Source organism: Colossoma macropomum, unplaced genomic scaffold, assembly GCF_904425465.1.
Source record: "Colossoma macropomum unplaced genomic scaffold, Colossoma_macropomum, whole genome shotgun sequence".
NCBI classification, from domain to species: Eukaryota; Metazoa; Chordata; class Actinopteri; order Characiformes; family Serrasalmidae; genus Colossoma; species Colossoma macropomum.
Genome location: NW_023494808.1, coordinates 5,443,196 through 5,461,095, shown reverse-complemented (window position 1 = coordinate 5,461,095; position 17,900 = coordinate 5,443,196). Strand labels below are relative to the sequence as shown.

The 17,900-nt window shown below is 40.2% G+C and overlaps 1 protein-coding gene across 1 annotated transcript in view; it reads right to left on the bottom strand.

The window, feature by feature from the left end:
- Positions 1–4,112: 4,112 nt before the first annotated feature.
- The window catches only part of LOC118798141 (adhesion G protein-coupled receptor L1-like), a 99,099-nt gene continuing 85,311 nt past the window's right edge, over positions 4,113–17,900 (bottom strand). The window contains exons 23-27 of the mRNA XM_036557493.1: positions 17,197–17,290; positions 10,834–10,956; positions 9,002–9,019; positions 5,727–6,078; positions 4,113–5,081 (exon numbers count right to left, since the gene is read on the bottom strand). Of these exons, the coding sequence (XP_036413386.1) occupies positions 4,589–5,081; positions 5,727–6,078; positions 9,002–9,019; positions 10,834–10,956; positions 17,197–17,290 (1,080 nt within the window). The 3' untranslated portion in view covers positions 4,113–4,588. The remainder of the gene's footprint in view (positions 5,082–5,726; positions 6,079–9,001; positions 9,020–10,833; positions 10,957–17,196; positions 17,291–17,900) is intronic.

Below are 17,900 nucleotides of genomic sequence, written 5' to 3'. Positions count from 1 at the left end.
CTTGTTCTCTATAAGAAAATATGAATAGCATTTTCAAAAAACTCCTGTTATGTCATCCTGTGGTAGAAAAAACAAAGCTAATACATTTTGTCCTGTGTATATTTAACCCCGAGATTATGAGGTTGTTTAGCAGCCAAAATACAAATAATGCTGCAAATGTTCTACAAGCAAAATAACGTTCCTGCATACTGAAGTGACGCCAACTGAAAATGAGTCTATTATTAAGCTTCAACACTGTTATATACCAACACCAGCTACTCAACCTGCGGCCTAAATCTGCCAGAGGAACTTTTGACAAAGGTTTGTGTGGTGCCAATCAGTTTACAGTGTTAGCTTTAGTGTTAGTGTTATGATAACACTAAAGTTACATTCAACTTAATATCTACTAAACTGACCATAATTGTCTTTAACTCTAAACCGGCTCTAATCCCAACCCTAACCTTAACCTCAACCCCAAACCCTGGTCCAAATCCTAACCCCAACCCCACCACTGATTAGAATCAACTGAGTGACAATAGATAGTTTGTTAACAATTTGAACATCTGTAGATAATCTATAGTGGACTATTCAAATAAAGTGAGACCTATTATTTATATTTTAACTCTTCAATTGTGGCACAATTCAGAGGATCAGTTCAGCCAAAAATGTATGTACAGCAAAATGCATCAGCTTTGGAACGTGTCTGTTCACCCCAGGATGCAATAGCAGCAATTTTAGAAAATGCCTTTCATTTTCCCCATAGAGGAAACCAGCTTTAGGCCTGATTCTCACATACTGCTTCTGTGTGGCGTGAAAAGTCTTGCTTTTCATTTCGGCGCCCATGTTAACAGGTCAATGCTTTCACACAGGCTGCACGGCAGAGCGTCCCAGACGCCGCACTGAAGTGTGTTTTGAGAATAGACCCTGGCGCCAACTTTTTCTGCACGCATCATGCAGCAAAACACACTAAAATAAGCCATGAAAATCAATGAAAATTAAACAGAAAACCATACACAAACTTTAGAAATTGAATTTGAATTAATAATGAAATACTAGGTAAACATTCTGTGCTGCAAACAGATTCGCAGTTGGTCTATCCAGCTTGAAACTTTTGACTAATCATGAGTCAGAATGCTGTCCAGGGCTTCCGAGTGGTGCAACGGTCTAAGCGTTGGCCCTATCATCAGGAGATCGTGAGTTCGATCCCTGGTGATGCTACAGCTGTCCATGGCCGGGAGTCCAAGAGAGCACAATTGTCCTCGCTCTTCACCCTCCAGCACTGGTGGTATTGGGTGACTGCGGGGGGAGTCCTAATGACTAAATTGGGGAAAAATCCACAAAACTCATCTACCGTGTACTTTCATAAATTAGATTTGTATTGAGCAGAGTGACTGAGGTGACCACTCACAAATGCTGTATGTAGGAAAGGCCACTTTACACAGAAGCAGTATGTTTGAATAAGGCCTTAGACCTGGGTTTCCTAAGATGGGCATGTCTTCAGAGGTCTATGGTGCAGAACACAGAGATCAAAGTCGCAGAGAGGATGTGATGTTGTGCAAATTATAAAGATATAATATATGATATTGTGTCCACAATTATAAAAAGAAATACGAAGTAAGTATTAATTAAGTACTGCCTTCCGCCCAATGACAGCTGGGATAGGCTCCAGCACCCCACCGCGACCCAGAAGGATAAGCGGTTTAGATGATGTATGTATGTATTAATTAAATAAGTATTATTATGTTTTTAACAAAATGAAGAACGGCAAAATCAGGGTGTGTTAATATTAAAAAGAAGAACAAAAGTTAGAGATACGAATATGTCAGACTGACAACGTAGTGCTGATGTAAAGCTAAATCAGACGAACATCTCAGATAATCTAAAGAGTCCTAAAGCTGAACACAGTCAAAGAGCACTGAGCACATACAAGCTGGCCGTGATGTGGTTTTTTTGGAAAGTATACATTTAAAAATATGAAAACTGAGCTTTTTAAATGCTCTGTTTTAAGTTTTAAAACACAGGAGACCAAAACAGCTTCCAAAATGATCCGTATACACAAGGACGGTCTCTGAGAATGAGACGGAAAGAGAGAGAAAGAGTGAGAAAGAGACATAGGATGACAGGAGGACAGTGAAATGTAGAATATACAGAGAATACAGGCAGTCAGACAGACTAATATACAGTATATAAAGAGCTATGATGAGAGAGAGAGAGAGGGAGAGAGAGAGAGAGAGAGAGAGAGACATAGAGAAGGAGTTTATGAATGGCAGTGAGATGGGCAGGGTGGGTGTTGGGGGTGACCAAGAGACAGAGACACGGAGGAGGAAGCCATCATCTTGTTCTTCTTCTTCATTGTATTCTTTCATCATCATCATCATCATCATCATCATCATCATCATCTTCCTCATCAGGTCAGGGGTGGATGTGCTTTTTTAAGGGTGCACTCAGCACCATCAGTTCACTAATACATGGAAATAATTACTTGTTTATCAGACGTCGCAGCAGCTTAGCAAGCGTAAACATCTTCAGTGTACCCAATAAATCACTGCTGTTGGAACAAAACCTTGTATCTCCATTTTGTATCGTTTTTCAGTTTTTGACATAATTTGAAAATGCCTATTGGTCTTTACATTATGTGCAAATTTCATGAGAAATTGACCAAAAGAAATGACCCAAAATAGCCTGGAAAAAATTCTGGTTGCACTGAATTGCATTAAAAGTAAAGTATGTTTTTTCCTTCTCCTGTAAAGTTACCATTTTGGAGATACGAGGTTTTGTTCTGACAACAGCGATATTTAGTATTTCTTTTATTATGTATATTATGTGATTATTATACGATTGCTATGAAGAGAAAATACATGTTATAACTTATTTGCAGACATTTAAACTTATTTAAAATAACAATTTGAAGTGAAATTCACAAATGTCTGCTATCATAGCAGAATCGTTTCACCTGATAAAGTAAAATAAGTAAAAATGACTAGCAATAATATTATAATAATCTTACAATAATCTTGTAATAGGAAATAATAGCTATATTAGCTACATTTGAGATGTACTTTATGTGTTTCTCCATTGTAATGTAGTCAGATTTCCACCCAGTCTCATGGAACTATCATCTCTAATCTGGGATTACGAAATGTTTACAAATCATACAGCTCATATGACACTGCCACAGTTTTACAAATGTTTAGCCTAGTTCATTTGCAAAGTGTTCGAGCTTGTTTGGAGAAAAACATTCCTTGGCTGTTCTGCAGAATCATACTGATGAATAGGTTTAGTCATTGCCTGAGTCATTGCAGTGAGTCAATAAACGACATAATCAATAATCTATACATTTTGGAATACACAGAATTGATACTCCAGGTTCGATCCCATGACTAGATCAGATACCTCCTCACTGTGATATATTCAGACAGGTTTGATGCCAAAACTAACTCCAAAAATCTCCTGTGTAACTCAGTGAGTGTGTTTAAATCCATTAACTGCAGAAAATCAGATTTAGTCAGTACTCCGATCTACATGCACTTGAGTAATCAGATAATGGGAAACTCTGGGTCTATATGAGTTAGACAGTAATCAGATTTCTGCTTTACAACCAGCCAATAAACTCACAGAAGACGACGTGACATAAACATAACGTAAAACTCCAACTTCATACCGCAGCTCTTTTTTTTTACAACACCACATTTTACACTAAAATATGAACAGACATCATCTAGAAGATGAAGAATATTTAAATCCTTACTCTCGTTAATAATGTATTTGGTTTCAGCGCTGCTCCAAAAGTGTTTCGCTGCCTCTCGTGGCGACGCTGCTCGCTTATTTCCGGTACCGCCGTCTGTTTTCACACATGCTCAGACTGAGAAATCCGAAAGAAATCAGAGTAAGAGTTCACAGCACTGAGAAATCTGATTACTGAGCTAAAATCCAGCACTCCTTATCATATTTCTTAATCGATTTTCTAGACCTTACACCGATCTAAGAAATCGGAGTGTGCTGTTTACATGACCAATCAAATAATCAGATAACTGCAGAAATCCGATTATGATCAGATTATTGAGTGCATGTAAACACACTCAATATAGTTGCAGATAAGGTACAATTTTAAGCTTTTTGAGCATTTTAGGGTCGTGAAATATAATGTAACTGCACCAATCTTGTGTAGAATATTTGAATAGAATAGATTGTAATTGACTCTAATATTTAATAAAGTATGCATGATGCTTTTTGACTAAAACTAAATGCTTGGACTATTTTTGAATAGAAAGAAAACAGGATGTATTGTTTTTATTGTCTGTATTCCATTAAAATAGCCCCTGCAGTCACTTTTGTGTATTTTTAATCATATTAAAAGACTCAGATTGAGTTGAACTGTGGCGTACATCAAGTTTTGGAGACTTTTAAGTCAGATATGAGTTTGTAAGTATGTAATTTAAGGTGAAGGCTCACCAAAACCACCAGATAATAACGATCTTTCATAAAACTTTCCATCTGTACAGCAGTACAGTAGTTGATGTTGATGATGATGATGTTGATGATGATGATGGCGACATCACACCTCCTCTTCCTCCCCCAGATCTCCGTGTCCTGGTCACCAGCGCCCTAGTCACAGACTCGTCACCAGCTGCATCTGTCCATCACCCTCTCCGTGGGCGGGCTCCAGCCCCAGCCGAGCCTCCTCATTGGTCCGTCGCGGCGGGGGCTGGTAGAAGGCAGAGACGTGGGCATGGCGTCCCGTGCTGAAGTAAAGCTCGTCTGGGGGCAGGGCCGACCGAGGCTCTGTCCCCAAACCCTCTGGGCTGCTGTCGGGATAGGACGAGTCCCTGTCCCTCGCGTACAGGGAGGCGGAGTCAGGCCCGGCTCCACCCACACTGTCTGTAATTTCAGCCGAGAAGCTTTCGGAGTCCTCCTCACTCTGGTAGAACACGGACTGAGCGTGTTCCAGGAGGCGTGGCTTCTCAGGAAGGCGGGGTTTTTCAGGAAGGCGTGGCTTATCAGGTAGGCGGGGCTTCTCCAAAGCCTTGTAGAGCGGCTCGTCCTCGTCCTGCGGCGGAGGCGGCGGCGGGCGGGGCAGTGGGCGTTGAGGCGGTTCCCTGTGACTAGAGGTGGGATGATGATGAAGTTTTAGTATCATGGCTGATTGAAAAATGATTAAATCGCAATAAACATGTCATGTTATTTTAATGAATATCATCACCGTCTCGAAACAAACAAGGACCTTCATAACGGCAACTTTAGAGAAACTTAAAATGTCTTTACATTAACTTAATTTTAATTTCACGCAATTTTGGGACATTTTATTGGTCCATTCCTCATGAAATTTTCACATAATGTAAATGACAACTTCTGTTCTCAAATAAGAAAATAAAAATTAAAAATATTTAAGATACACTTCTTTTTTTGAACGGTGACGATAAAACATCAACAACAATACTCATATTTGAAAAGCAGACAATTACTGAGGCTGTAGTCGGTTTAATTAATGAAACAGAGGGGAAAACAAATCAAATAATAATAATAATAATAATACAACCAATAATCAAAACACCTTTCAATAGTCGATTATGATTCCACTATAAAAACCTCAAAAACTCAATGTAACTGCATATTAAATAAACTCACCGTTCGCAAAATTCAAACTCATGATTGCAAACGTTAATCAATTCCATGTTGAGGGTCAATTAATTAAAGTAGTTATTTTTACTTTTTTTAATAATTTTTATAATAATAAAATTCAGAATAACCTGTGTCCCATCGCTGAGGAAACATAGTCCTGTCGCTCTGTTGCTGATTCGGCGGTCGTTCCGTAGCGGTCAGTGGCCGGGCGCAGGTTGCTCTGGACCAGCTCGGAGATGATCATCTTCTCCAGCGCTGCTGCATCCGAAAGGTTCCTCCTCAATCCGCTGCCTGGCGGCTCTGCCCCTCTGGGGGTCAAGAGGGCGGGGCTAACATCTCCGGAAACACCCCCGGCACCCACAGGAACGCCTCCCAGCAGGTCGGAGCTCCCGCCGTGGACAGAGTAGCTGTTGTTGTAGTTTCCGTTTAGACGAACTCCCTCCAATCCGCACGACTCACGGCTACGGGACAGAGTGCCCTCTACAGGACAGAGAGAGAAATGCAGCAGGTTAGTCAAGGCTAACTAATCAACATCGCAGCATTTACTACAGGCCAAAAGTTTGGAAGAAACACCGATTTTGTAAGAATAAAAACAAACCTGTCATTTTTTTGATGAAATAACTGAAGTTTTGTGTATATGAAGCTGGAAGAGTAGGGTTTGTTTCTGAATGTGTGTGGTAATACTGTGTGTGGTAAGTGGTAGTGAGTTGATCCACATGGTTCCTCCCTATCCAAAGCTCAGTGTTATGTTAGAGAGTGTGAAGAACTGTTACCAACACAGAGTGTCAAAGATTTTCCCATTGAATATGCTACAGTAAAGGCCACTGCATGCACTGCAGATGTTACAAAGCACAGCTATTGCACATAGAATGTGTCACAGTGAGAGTTCGTATCATCAAGCTCAAGCTCATTTTACACTCTACTACTTTGGATTTAATGGAATCAAACTTTCAACATGATTTAGTGAGTTTATTAGGTTTGGTATCATCTACCTAACTACTTACAAACTCACTGTTATTCAGCTGAAATGTGTTACAATGTGGCTAAACTAGTAATGCTGTAATGATTAGCATTTGTCTGTTTATCTTACAGACTTTAGACTGATTCCCTTTCTCAGTGTAAATTTCAAGGCACAGTTAATCTACTATGTTTTTGGGGTCTGTCATGGTTTTAATTTAATATACTATTTGTGCAAAGCTGACAGATAAGCTGTGGCGCTCTGAAAAATGTGTGCTGGAAGTCGCTGTACATCAACAGCAAAACAGTAGTGCATCACAAATAATATTGTGGCATGCGCCCGTCTTCTGGGCCTGATGAAGGCCGCAAGAGCCGACAGGAAGGTGGGGCCCGAACTCCGAGCCCAGACGAACCCCCGCAAAGACAACGGGGAGAGGAAAACATGAGTGGATGGGGGATGGCATGTGAGTCCCGAGCCCCGCTTCCTGGGTACCACCTCCGGCCCTGCAGCAAGACCACTTTAAATTGCCTCACGCTCGAACACGTGGTCAAGTTGAAGAGCAGGGGTGGTGATGGAGGCGGAGCAACTCGGCTCAGGAGCACCTTTAAAAAGAGCAGAGAGGAAACAGAGGGGAGAGGGACAAACAGCAGCAGTGGTGACAGAGTGAAGAGCGAGAATAGAACTGAAAAGCCACTGAAAAGTGACCAGCTTAGCTTTGGTTCTGTTTCCGTTTCATTTGTTTGTGTTTGGCTAAATGTTAACTGGCTGCTGCGACTGTCAATCCTGCCTCCAGTGTCCTTCCGGAGCCTGGGGTAGCACAGGGCGTGCTACACTGGTGCCGAAATCCGGGACCAGGGCGCAGACACCAAGGGAGTCTGCATGTCAGAAGAAGAAGCCATTTAACTTTAATTTTCACACCAAACTCAAACAAATGAAACTGAAACTGAAACAAAGCTAAGCAGGCCATTTTTTAGTGGCTTTAAAGGAGACTTTTCAGTCCTTTTCTTACTCGAGCTTTCCAGCTCTTCACTCTGTCGCCACTGCTGCTGCTCGTCCCTCTCTCTCTGTTCCCTCTCCGCTCTTTTAGCTCTCTTTCTGCTCTCTGCTCCTGAAAGATAGCTTGTTGCTCCACCTCCATCACCAGCCCCGCTCTCCAGCTCGACCACCGGGATCGAACGTGAAGCAAATTAAAGTATGTTTTCTGGAAAATGTATTCTGGAACAAATTACTTTGGGTAAATTAATGTTACTGAATATGTTGTGTTTTGGCTGTTGGAAAATTGCCTTAATTGTTCAGATTTTTGAATTTTTCAAAAAAACATGTTTGGTAAAACATCCTATTATACAATTATACCAGATATACTTGATCAGCCGAGACATGTTTAGTGTCCAAATTCTGCTGCTTTAATTTAGAAGTGAAGCTATGAAGCTAATGCTAACAAACACTAGACGTCAATAGTCACCCAATTCTTTCTGTACATACATCCCCGAAACTTCTCTCAACCTGCTTTTAGGTCTTTATTAAGGTTGCAGAGACCTGTGAGGTATAAAAATGAACAAAACTGCACTTATTTTAGACAACAGGTGCCAAAATCTGACTCCCCTTCGAGTTCATGCACATCATGCCGGCATATAGACTGTACAGATTAAGTTCCCAATTTTTTATTATTTCATTTATATATAACTGTTTAATCTTGATTTTTTTTAATTGAACATGCATGTTTATGAATGCCAACAACAGAAATCACCAGTGTTATCTAGTCTGATGTTTTTCTTAGCGGAAAGAGGGCAGTCAGATTTAGCAGCGTTCAGCTACCCGGTGATGTTTTGTTCATTTTTACAGCTCACAGCAAGAGATACTGTGTCCTAACCCACGTCCACGAGTCTGCGCCGCCTTAATAAAGATTTGGAAGTGGTTTGAGCGGGTTGAGGACAGTTTTGTGGATGTATTTACAGAAAAGATTTCGGTGACTATTGGCTTCTAGTGTTAGTAGTGCAAGTCTTGTAGCTCTCACGTTGAACTAAAAAGGTTGGAAAATTCTGTACCTTTTTCGCTATAAAGAAATAACTGCTTCTTTCCATATTTTTGGCCTGACAATAAATAAAGTATCACAATGGCATTACATCAAAGCACCAATGCAAATATCGATTGGCATCATTTCAAAATGCACAATAAAAACATCAACGTCCAAATCCAATGGAGCTGTTAGTTCATGAGATCAGCTGAATAGACACAAATAAACACAACACAAAGTTCAACACAAAGGAGATGAAATATTAATGCAACTCCTTTCATGCATATTGCACGACAACAGCAGACAAAGGAAAGATGAGTGAGGAGGCTGTTGTGTTATTAGGTCATTATTCACCGAAGCGGCGACATGAACATATACAACGAATATAGAGATGGAAAAATAAAAGAAATGCCATAACAGAGATTCCGTACTTGAGTTTCTGAAGGTACCTGCAGGTCAGAAAGAGAAATAGAGACAGAGATATACACAGATAGAGACGGAAAAGAGAGGGAAAAGATAGAAAGAGTGCAAAAAGAGACAGATACAGTGAGAAATAGAGCAAAAAAGCAAGAACAGAAACACCAAAAACACAAACAACAAACAAACACCCAGCTGTGTAGATAGAACTGAGAGCACAACTGTAAAATAACACATCTACTCACGCATAGACACACATACAGTACTGTGCACAGACCTCAGCATCACTGAATGTGGTTAGGATTACAACATGCAGCCCTGCTACTGTCCTGTTGTGGCTCCACAGCAGAATTAGATTTGTAGGTAAAAATAAAATAATCCTCCTTTACAGTAAAATAAAGCTCTGCTGATCGTTCAACACAGTTTAACAATAAATGGTCTTAAACTCTGGAGTTAATGTAGAACTGCTAATTCACCCTTTAACCCTGAAGATCAGCGCAGACTGCTGGTCACCATAACAACACGGACAACAATCTCGTCTAGCTAGTAGCTAACGAAATGGCAAAGAGAGAGATTTAAGATGAACACACTCCAAAAAATGTATCTTGTCAAGTAAAATTATCTTAAACATAGTCAAGAAATCTAATATTTCTCCTGTTGAGATTGTTATAAGCTTAATTTGAGATTATTTCACTTATTTCTAGACCTTGTTTACTTGTTTTAAGTAATTTTATGGTCAAACTGTATTTGGATGGTCTCCTATAGATGATCTACTGATACCTATTAACAAACTTTCTGGTGATAGTTGATTATCAACAACATTAAGGTTAAGACTAGGTTTAGGAGTAGGTGTAGGTTTTGTCTTGAGCTTAGGGTTAGGGTTAGATTTAACAGAACCTTTCAGTGGACCATCCAAATAAAGTGTTCCCAAATTATGCGTTTGGGAACACTTTATTTGGATGCGTTTATAATGCGTTTATAATCACTCCAGCTGGTTTCCCGATACACTCAATCTGCAACGAGAAACTGTCAAACACTAAAAACTCATGAAGATGAAGTCAGTTTCTCGTTCAGATTTTCCCGTTCCACCTTAAATGGTACCTGAGGCACTAGAATGTAACTGCGGCACCATCCAAGGTTGAATGGTAAAATTAGAACAAAAAGCTGGTAAGTGAGAAGCAACTTCAGCCTCATAAAAAGTAAAACGCTGAGAGACATTTTATAAGAAACTGTTCTACTTTTGAGGAAAAGTTTCCTGCTGGAGATGCGAGAAAAGCAGCTACAGCTGAGCTAAAGCTTAAAGCAGAGCAAAGAAAGTCTGTGTTTTGGTTATATTATATTTTAGCCTTTACTAGCACATTAACACATACTGAGACATATTTACAGCCAAGATGGATAAAATGTTGTGGCTCCCAAAGTGGTTAGATTTTTGTTGAAAGGACAAAATGGCTCTTCTTAACATTTGGCTTGCCGACCGCTGGACTAAACCAGCTTCTAAGACTGAACTTTGGAGGTGTGTCAGTTCTTTGAGGAGCTGAAAGTGAGTCTCCTGAAAAGAATGGAAGCTGGAATAAAGGGAAAGAGTGACTCACTGACTGAACACAGCTGAGAGTAGATTTAGTTATTGAGGTTGCTTTTATTAAATATGTGTTTTCTGCTTTTTTCTGACAATGAAAAATTAATAACTTTATGGCTGTTTTGACTGGGAATTTATTAAACAAATGGGGGTCTTAGACTTCTGCACAGTACTGTTTATACACACACATGCACACACACTCACACATACACATACATGTACACACACACACACACACACACACAGACACACACACACACACACACTGACCAGTGGAGTTGAAGACTGCTGTTGAAGACGGGTTGAAGGTTTCTGCCAAAAGTGTATTATAGGGAGAGGAGCCAGAGCGAGTCTGCAGCACAGGATTGGCCAGCAGGTGATTACCCATAGTTCCTGAGATTCAAATGAAATTAAAACCCAACAAAATATCAGCCAATCACCTTTTAAAGTCTTACTGAGTCAAGCTGAACCTAATACAGTGGACCGCAAGTTCATGCATGTAGGGGAGGTTGGGGGCTTGCGACATCACGCCTGAGGAACTTACAAAAAAAACAAATACATTTTTATACATATTAAATTACATTTTTATAAAAAATTAAATGTTCTGTTAATAGATTGAAGAAAAATACATAGTTGATGCTAAATTCTCAGTGTTAGCTAGAAAAAAAGTTGGCTTAGTTTACTATAGTAGACTGAACTAATAGTTCATACTGTTGAATGAAAGCCGGCCACACTGCCAAAAGATTATTTTTGGAAATTTTGCAGAAATTTGGTTTATACTGAAACTCTTTTCCTATATTCAGATACAAATCACTGCATAAAAATATTACATCCAAATATACGTGCGACATCCTCATGGTAGACCGCCACCAAACCAGGGATGCACTAAAATTTCGGCTGAAAATGATGAAAAATGGCACCTTTGGTTTACGAAATAGTAAAAAGGCTGAAAATTTCAGTGTCAAAATCATTTCATCATTTCAGTTACAAATCATTTCAATGGAAATGAAAATGAGAAACAGTGCTTAACCCTTGTGTGGTGTTCAGGTCTGTGGGATTTTCAATGATTACCAAAAGAAAAAATGATGTAATTTATTATTATTTCAATCTCAGATTCTTGTCCTTTGCTCATTTTTTTTCTGTGAAGAACATATAAAATAACCCATTTTCAGTGTCTTCACTCTGTTCACCCCCCACACATTTATATTACACATGTGGTGTTGGGTGAACGGGGAGTAAAAGTGTGGAGGTGCTGTGTCCTTCACTCTGTTCTTCTCCTACATGGCCTGCTGTTAGTGTGTGTGTGTGTGTGTGTGTGTGTGTGTGTGTGTGTGTGTGTGAGGGTGGACAACATGGACAGGCTGCTGACTGGCCACAGCTGCTAAAGGAGAACCCTACGCTGGACACTTGTGATATTTTAAACATCTGGTTTTTTCACCTACATTGTTATGGCTGATTTAAATAAACAATAATCAGTCCACCAGACCACTGAGTAACAAACACATCAACACCACACAAGGGTTAAACATGCTGTTTGTTGTTTTTGATCTCCTGCTGCCACACAGAGGCAGTGAAACTGATCAACAGTGGAAATATCGTCTGAGTGGAATCATTATACGGTTTCTACGAGGAACATTAGACACGAGATTCATCATCTCTGTTAATGCGGAACATCAAGAGGAGATAAAACACCCAAAAACTTCTCCACTGCAGGTCTGACAGCAGCTGAAACATGGCTCGATACGCGGGACACAGCAAAATGACAGAAGCAGGAAGGAAAGTCCCTGCGAGTGCGCCCACAAATTCACAAACGACAGCTAAAATAATAGCATGCACTGCTTTAAATGTCAAAGGCACTGGACTTCATGGCATCTACTGTAGCCTCCATACTGTAATCACTTTAATAAGCTTATTTCATGCAGGCAGCAGTTTCCATTTTCAGCCCAATGTGTCTTGAATATCAGTATCTGTTTTGGCCAATACATTTCATTTCAGTGCATCAGTAATAACAATATTGATGTTAAAAATAATGTTAAACTTTAATAATGTTAAACTAACACACTGCAGACAATTAAGGACAATATCAGCCCCTAAAATGGCTAAGGCCCAATGACAGCCCCAACCCTGCAAAAAAATGGTATCTTGTCAAGTAAAATATATAAATATAGTCAATAAATCTAATGTTTCTCCTGTTCAGTTTATTGTTAGCTTATTATAAGATTATTTACCTTTACTTCTAGACATTTTTACTTGTTTTAAATAATTTTAAGCAAACCTATGTCAGTGTATTGGAAGATAAAGTTGCTTGTTGTAAGAAATGAGCTTGAAACCAGCAAAATGATCTGCCAGTATAGTGAGATACTTTACGTAAAAATTATGTAAAATGGGTGAAACGTCTGGAAATAAGCTAGATAGACTTACAATAAGTGCACAACCATGTCAAAATGAGAAATATTAGATATATTGACTAGATGTGAGATCATTTCACTTGACGTCATTTGTTGCTGTGAAAGTTTTATTACACACTTCTATAATCTAATAGTAGCTAAGACAGTTTGCATTGAAGTACCTGTAATTACTGTATAATAAGCCGTTGTATGTAATAAGCCTGGAATAAGCGGTTATTTAACAACTTGTAATGGCCAAAAGCCACTGTCAGGAATGGAGGCTTCCATTCTTCATTCCTATAATGTAAGAAAAACTAGTTTACATTGTTTACTATGTAATTCTAGGTAATTTTGCTATGTAATCACTTCAAGATAAGCCTTAGAATATAGTACACCTGGGATGTGAAGGGGTTAATGATGAAAGCTGTTTTGTCAGATAAGGACAAAGTGGAGCTTTTGAATTTGGACACATTACATAAGAGTGGAGACAGATGGGAAAAAAGAGAGCAGAGAGTGAAGAAAGTAAGAGTGCCTAACAGAGTGAGAGATGCATTATAGAGAACAGAAGCAGATCAAAGGAGAGACGAGAGTGAAACCGACAGGCGGACGGACAGATGGACACTGACAATGATGTAGACAGACAGAAGACAGTGTAGACAGACAGATGGGCAGGCAGACATACAGACAGATTGCTGGATAGATGGAAACGTGACAGATGAATAGACAAAGACAGCCACTCAATCAGAGATGGACAGGATGTGGTTGTGGGAGAACGTCCCAAAGAACCGCACTGTGGACTCCTAGCATTCAGCAGTGATTCAGATGAATTCAAATATATTTATGCAGGACTGTTTACAACAGACATTGATACAAAACAGATTTATAGAAATCTGGGTCCAATACCCTCATAATCATCACTGAAGGCAACAGAGTCAGGAGCAACTCTCTAAGAACATGAGGAAGAACCACTGAAAGGAACCAAGACTCAAAAGGAGAACCTCCCTAACAACATGAGGAAGAACCGCTAAGAGGAACCAAGACTCACAAGGAGAACCTCCCTAACAACATGAGGAAGAACCGCTAAGAGGAACCAAGACTCAAAAGGAGAACCTCCCTAACAACATGAGGAAGAACCACTTAGAGGAACCAAGACTCAAAAGGAGAAACTCTCTAAGAGCCTGAAGATCCACTCTGAAGAACCAAGACTCAGAAAGAGAAATGAGAACCACTCGAAGGAACAAGATGTCCTATGAGCATGAAAAAGAACTACTGAGAAGAACCAAGATTTGAAGGTGCAGTGTGTAAGATTTAGTGGGATCTAGTGGTGAGGTGGCAGGTTGTGACCAACTGAATCCCCCTCCCTCACCTCTCCCTTACCAAGCGTGTAGTAGAACCTACGGTGGCTGTCAGGTTTTCTGTTGTCATCTGTCCCGATTTCCCGATTGCTTCTTCATGTTTTCTCTTCTTTGATGGTGAGGATTCACCCTCTCTCGCTTTTTCTGGTGCTACATAATAAGTCTGATCCTCCATTTGTCAAAATCTGGGTTCTCAAACTTCTCACAACACAAAATGGTCAGCAGCACCAGCAGCGTCCACAGATTCTTCTTCTTTCTACTCTATCTTCCAGTCGGAGCTACAGCGCCACCAAATTCAAGCTGCTGCTTCGGCATAAAAATGTGAAAGGTGCCTCTAGAGGCAGTGTTTGGTTTGTCCATTCTGGGCTACTGTTAAAACAATGGTACAACATGGCAGCATATCTGTATGCAGATATGAAGGGCTCCCTCTAAGCTAACGACAATTTGTAGTTACAGGCGATTGTACATTAATTAAAACAAGGTTCTGTATTGAAGAATCCAAACCCACCAAACCTGGGAGCAGCCTTAAGTCTGGGAAATGAAGTTTATTTCTTCTGCACAGGTATCAAGACATTTAGCCAGCCCATTAAACAATGGACGGTCACAATTACATAGGCTGGACTGATGCCAAGACATGACAAGTGCCAGGTGTGACAGACATGACCATGTAGAGATAGACAAAAATAGGCAGAACAAAATGTTCTAAGTACAATCACATCACATGCATGGTACAACACACACAATACTGAATATCATAGCATATCGCTGTTGTCTGAAGAAAACCTCGTATCTCCAAAATGGTAACTTTACAGGAGAAGGAAAAAACATACTTTACCTTTAATGTAAGTCAATGGAACCAGACGTCTTTCCAGGTCATTTTGGGCCGTTTCTTTTGGTCCATTCATCATAGAATTTACAAACAATGTAAAGAACAACAGGTATTTTCAAATAATGCCAAAAACTGAAAAATGACAAAAATTGAGGTACGAGGTTTTCTTCCGACAGCAGTCGATATACTGCACAGCACTGTAGCACGACACAGCAGTACATTCCTTCAGTTTACTATACTCCATTTCTGCTAACAGAGTCCCCTAAATCTTACACACTGTGCCTTTAAAAGGAGAACCAAGACTCAAAAAGGGAAGCCATCCTCCTCTACTCTTCACATGTTTTGATAGCAACAACATCACCCTGCTGAAGTGGAAGGGCTTCAGCACCATGGACAGTGACCCCCTTAGAGCTTCCCTCTCTAAGCAGAGAACCTACAGAGCTTATGATCCACACGGCCTCATTCTGACAGACTGTAACACATTACAGGAGGTGAAGAGGCCAACATGCCTTCCTGTGTTAATTGCACCATAAAAGAAGAGATCGCTGGTAGCACAGACAGAACTTTGAATGATGGCGATGCTGGGATAAAGTGAGAGGAACTGGAGAAGACATAATGACTGGATTAGCTGAATGACCTACTGAACCTACACACTGATCAATGGATAACGAGAGATGGAAGGAGAGAGATGATACAATGACACTTCTTCTGATATTAAAACCCTGAGAATCAGCTGATACTGATTTGTTTTGCTTTAAAATGGGCTCTTTTTAATTGAAGCACTTCACTTAAAGGTGATTTTTAAAATACTTCTTGTTCATTTAAGGACTATTTTGCCTTACAACAGCATGCAAGAACCTTGACACCATGAATGGATTTCCATTAATATGTTTTAGGCCAAAACCTTAAAACTATCGTAAAACAGTGTCTCATAATTTATACCCATTTCATGTAACAAATGTCCAGCTTTTAGAGGTGGACGTCTGGTTCCTGTCACCACCACTGTGAACAGTTCTGACTCAGTAAGTTTCTCTAGAACAGCGTTTCACACCAAAACCACTTGAATGACTGTAACCCTACTATACTCCCCTTAAGAAGAACTACACAGCTAGCAACGTCACATCACACAGTGTGAGTGAGGACTGTTTCGGTATAGAGTTGTTACAGAATTGAATCACATTCATTATTTTATTCACTACTATCTGGCATCCTGCTGATATCAGCCTGATACTCACAGTACGGATGTGCATGGACACTCAAGTACTCGACCATTTAACCATTAGAGGTGCCAGTATTTGAATCCTGAACTCACTATTTGGTTACTTGTTTATTTTTATCAGGAAAGACATAGAAATTGTACAGACAAACTGCTGATTTTATGTTTTAACATGCTGCTTCACTCATACTTGTGAGTAAACATATTCTATTACACATTGCTACGATGCTGCCAAGGATGCTTTGTAGCAAAGTGTAATAGAATATACCGCTAGCATGACTGGCTCTGGTGTAGCTTTGTTGCTAACTGGGCTAACTAGGTAATGCTAGCTAGGGCCAGAAACAATGGAATTCTATTTCTCTGACAAACTAACGATTTTGGCATATCGTCCACTTGTAGGATGACGAGTCCTCATGAGCATCCAGTGGTTAGAGCCCATGAGCTCATCTGAAGAGGCAGCCTCTGTTACTCATCCTACATGAATGCCTAACGATGTCCTGTGGCCAATTTTAAAACACGATCCTCTGTGTGCTGCAGCATTTTTGTGCAACACCAGTGCTGTCGCCTAAAAAAGTAAGCCTACAAACCTATATTGTTCCTGTGCAAAGTTTCCGCTCCATGTGTTTAACCTATTATTCGTCAATTAACCCATCAGTCAGACATCAAAACTACTCAAAATGCACATCGCCAACCCAAACCCACCAATACAGATACCTCTAATGGAGAGGCAGACAGACAGACAGGAAGACAGACAGAAACAAAGATGCACATAGAGATAGATAGATACATAGATAGATAGATAGATAGATAGACAGATAGATAGATAGAGTTAAATAGGGCTGTTACCTCTATTGAGGGTGGGTGTGTTATTGAGGTCAGCCATAAAGGAAGACTCAGTCTGTCTGCGAACCGTGTCGTTCCACATCCTTCTGATTCGACTCTGCACACAAACACAGACACACATTTGAATTGTACTATGATTTCTATGATTTCAGTTACCACATCAATCATTTATCACGTTAGCACACTGGTAATAAGAAGCTTCACGCTGCTTCACATGGCTCATCCAGAGGTAACCAATCATGGCTATGAATGAGGGCCAGTTGCTCCCTGAGGATCAGCTTCATCTTCACCAGCATCACAGGAGCCACCATGAAGCTTCACTGACTGACAGCTGGGCTCATCACCCAGAATGTGTTCGAGTTCACCGTAAACAGGGTGTGGTCACTTCTTTGGTTCGCGTCCTCGGATTCTTTAAACTTTGTTTTTAGTCTTTTAACTGTTCTTTGACGCTGCAGCCTCGTTCTCCTGCGGCCACGTTCGGACATTTCTTTCGAAACCTCTACGAACACAGAGGGGTTTGGATGAGTCTTCTGATTTTTGCACAGAAATATTGGCCTAAATGTTTAGGAGTCTCAGCAGCGCAAAATTATGACGAATGTCGAGTTGGATTGATGTAAAAGTCAGAGGAATTCCGATCTGGCTATTCAGAGTCACATTGGCCCATATCGGATACCTATCGGAAAGCGTCTCAGATCGGAATTAAAAAA